A 4,430-nucleotide genomic window follows, 5' to 3' on the forward strand; every position below is an offset into this window, starting at 1 on the left:
AAACAGATTTTTCCCTTTCTTTTTTCTATCATATATTGTTCGATAAAATAATATTATACGCCAATTGAAAAATTTTCTTATTTTTAACTACACATTCTTTGAAAAATCAATGTTACAAAATATATTTTTAACCAAAAATAGCATTCAAACAACGACTTAGCCCCTATTTGACCCTCATTAATTTTCATTCCATTATATTTCTCTCTCTCTCTCTCTCTTTCTCATATTTTCAACCACACAGTCTTTCTCGAGATAACATTATGTATAAATAAAAAAAATTTCCTTCATTTTCAACCACTCACTTTTCAAAAAACACACTATTCCACCTATGTCCATTTTTACAAAATGGGGGCCTAACGAGAGCGTAGCCATTGTTTGGCCCTCATTAATTTTCATTCCATTACATTTCAATTTTCTCTTTCCTATTTTTAATCACACGATCTTTTATAAAATAATATTACACGTAAATCGAAAAAAATTTCTTCTTTTTGAATCGCTCATTTAAAAAAAAAATTTATTTTACTCATTTTCCTTTGTATAAAATGGGGACTAACCGATCATATAATTGTATCTAAATTAATCATTGATACACACCAATAATGCGAAATAGCGTTGCTCAAATCAGATAGGGGCAAAGTTACGTGTATCTAATTAAGGTTGTCCCCATCCATGTGGCACTTGTATTGAGAAGCTATCTGATAGGGTTGGCTACGCGTGGAAACACGGGTCAGCACCTTGTGGTGCGCTTATAACCGTCCAATTCATTATATTATTGTATATATTAATTATAGAAATTATCGTTTTGAATCTGTCGGCCATATCTTAGATTCACGGTAGATTGAACAACACTTAAAAATTGTTTGGGAAGTATATATAATTGGGCTAATGCCTCTTATCTCGAGCCGCATAGGCCCGGGATTTCTAGGGGGACACATATCCCCTATGGGCGAGGGTCGTCCCCCTGAAAATCTCGAGCCTACTAGCAAAACTCATATAATTGATTGAAATTATAGTAAAATATAATTTGATATATGATAAATCGTTTGTAAACATTGGTTGAACATAGAGTCCCATTTTTCACAGAAATGAATTTTATAATAATAATTTTTAGAGAATATGTAGTTAAAAAATAAATAAATATTTTTAATTTACATGCCAAGAATGTGTGTTTGATAACGAAATTTAAAAAAAAAAATTGAGTTTAAAAAAAATATGGCTAGGATAGGAGCTACATTTGATTGAGAATTAAATTTCTTGTAAATAATTTATAATTGTATGATGATATATATTAAACATTTTGTTCGTATTTATTCGAGTCATAATCAAGTGATTTGACTAATTGTTTCGTCTCTTAGGAACCAACATCTAAGGCCCTGTTCTCTTTACCGTTTTCGGGCCGCTTTCTGTTTTCGATTTTTCAAAACGGTGAAAACGTATTCTCTTTCCCGTTTTCGAAAATGAATTTTCGAAAACGAAAAAAAAATTTGTGAAGAAAATACAAAACGACTTTTTTGTCGTTTTGGGCGTTTTCAGTGTAAAACTTTTCAAAACACAAAACTGAAACACAAAGAGAACACCCCTAAGCTGTCCTGGAGTAGTCGGATACTTATCATAGTACAACTTTTGTTTGTGCATTTATAAAACTAACAACTGTGGTACAAATAAAATAAATTATTTAATCGTATTTTATTATTTCATTTAATTTATGTAACCAATGTCTCGTTAGACTTGATGAGCAGGCGGATTATTAGAATCTATTCTAGGACAAGACAACCTTAATCTAAATGCAGTAGTTGGGAAGTTCCTTCACTGTCCTTTAAAATTTTTGTTTTCACTTGCTATTTAGGCCCTATTTAATATCTATTTTTTTCAAAATGTATTTTTTTTCTCTTTTTTGTTCAATCACACATTTTTTATTAAAATTATATTATAAGTAAATCAAAAACTTTATCTTATTTTTCAACCACACATTTTCCATCAATTTACTATTTAAAAATACATATTTACATAAAATGTTTCTCAAACACCCTCTTAAATTTATTTCAATAAATTGTATCCTCTTAGATTAATGTTTTCTTCTCCGTCTTGGATTCGGGAAGTTGGACATTTATGCTATGGATACAGAAAAAGTTTGAAATAATTTTTACAGAAGAAAATTGGGCAATTTTTCATTGATTTTTAATACAATAATGACAGAAAATGTAGGTTTCTGTGAATAATTTTCTGTATTTACAGACAAATAACTTATTGCTCTAGCCAAAAGATGTGTGTTTTGTCGATAGAAACAAAAGTAAATAAATTAAAATTATATATTTGAGTTTAAAATACTTTTTGAATTCAAAAGTTATATGAATTTCAATTATCTTACTCATAATATTCTTCGTCTGCACAGACTATAATTTCTTCCTAATTTGTACCCAATGGCAGATATAGGGAAGATTGAACTAAAGCGTGCTAAATTTTTTATGTAATTTTTTTTTTATAAAATTTAGTATAATTGTTTTTATATATTATTTCGGCTAATTTTTTTATTTTTTTTAGTTCAATTCTGGATCTGACATTGTTTGTATCATAATTTTTTGAAAATAAAGAATCAAGAACGATTTTATGCAATATTGGACGAGTATTTATCCACGAATTTGATAAAAATAAATTAGTTTCTTTTTGTATAGTATTTTCTACTTGTATTTATGAAAATTTTTAATAAAAATGGTCAGTATTTTCTATTATAAATATTTATGTATTTTTTAATAGAAACGGTCATAAATTCGCCCTAGAAATAGAATTCGTCCTCAACGGTGCCGTCGGCAGTGGTTTATTTGTAAACAAATACTAAATCCAAATCCAACCTAATAGATAGAAAAGTAGAGAGAGAAAGAGCCGGTCGTGACTGACTATGCCACGTGGTCCCCACGTCCCTGTACCGGATTCCAAATCGAAATTTAAATCCAGTTAAGAACCGAATAGAAAATTCCAAAAGGAAACACGTCAATGGAAACCTAAACACAGTGGTCGAGACGTCCGTGATGGGATGGCCCCAACACGTCACATCATACCCCACTCTTTTTCCCTCCATTGCCTTTTTCTCTCCCTATATATTCCCTCCCATTTCTCTCTCCGTCCATCATCACATTTTTCTCCCTATAATTATTGACGGAAAAGTTCAGTTGTTCTTACACCTTGTGTGATTTGATTTGAAGAAAGGTTTTGTAAATCTGTTGCAATGGAAGAGTTGAACAATAAGAAGAGATTGCGAGAGGAATCGGAGGAGTTTGAATCAGAAATCGACTTTCCAGAGGTCAAGAGACTGACGGAGGATCTGCTGGGAAGTTTGGACGACGAGACGGATTTTTGTCCGACGAGTCAAGATCTGGACTCGTTTATGAAGAGCTTTGAGAAAGAGATAAAATCTTCATCGGAGGTGGAGGAAGTCGTGGATCTGACGTCAGATTCTGGCGAGTCTCAGCCCGAGCTTGGCTACTTGTTTGAAGCTTCTGACTACGAGCTTGGGCTTCCACCATCGTCTGAATCTCCGAATGAGGTTGAGAATGAGCAAAGGAACGAGTTAGTCCGAGTCGAGTCTGACTCGTCCGAACTCAGTAGCGAGTTCTCTTGGCTCGATGGTGAAATACCGAGTTTTGACTCGTTCGAGTTTGGATTTGTTGATACGGAGAACTATAACGGCAACAACAGCGACTATGTAGCCATGGACGGGTTGTTCGATTATTCGGATATGGGTTTCGGGTCAAATGATTTTGCATGTAGACCCGAAACATCATTACCAGCACAGTTCTAGGCAAAGAATATTGTAAAGGTTTTACATTTTTATTTTTATTTTTTATTTTTTATTTTTTTACTTTTCAAGGCGAAGCAGAATTATTATAGGTTTTGAGATTATCTAGACTTGGATAAGATATACTAATTTGAAAAAAAAAAATTGTGTTACCCAAAAAATCTGAAATAATAATTTAGTCACTGTTGAATATTAAAAAAAAAAAATCTGACAAAATTGTGAGCTTGGTTTTAATAAAACGATTTAAGGTTATAATAAAAAAATAAAAATTTTGTGTAAAACAGTATGATTAGCGATCATTAATCGACTTTTATCTTTCTTTTGATAATTGTGATTTATAATCTTTTACTTTTTCTATTGGACTATTTTCTCGTAAATGAAAATCTAAGCCTCCGTCCCTGCCAGCCCTCCAACCCAATTTATCAAATCAAAATGGTTGAAATAGTATTTATTTATTTTTTTAAAGTAAGTGTTTGAAAAAGAAAGTGAAGATTATGGTTAAAATTTAATATTATTTTATGAAAGATTGTGCGATTGAAAATAAAAAGTTAAAAAATAAAATTTAATTTAATGGGATAATTAATTTTGTTTTTTCATTCAAGATGTAAAAACATTCATCTCAAAAACCAAAAAAAAA

General features: G+C 31.1%; 1 protein-coding gene across 1 annotated transcript; it reads left to right on the plus strand.

Moving 5' to 3' along the window:
* The first annotated feature begins 3,115 nt into the window (after positions 1-3,115).
* On the plus strand, positions 3,116-3,901 carry LOC111403202. The gene has a single exon (XM_023031611.1). The coding sequence runs from the start codon at positions 3,224-3,226 to the stop codon at positions 3,794-3,796; it is 573 nt and encodes a 190-aa protein (XP_022887379.1). The 5' UTR covers positions 3,116-3,223; the 3' UTR covers positions 3,797-3,901.
* The last annotated feature ends 529 nt before the right edge of the window (positions 3,902-4,430 follow it).

The sequence above is a fragment of the Olea europaea genome, chromosome 11 (genome assembly GCF_002742605.1).
Source record: "Olea europaea var. sylvestris chromosome 11, O_europaea_v1, whole genome shotgun sequence".
Lineage (NCBI taxonomy): Eukaryota > Viridiplantae > Streptophyta > Magnoliopsida > Lamiales > Oleaceae > Olea > Olea europaea.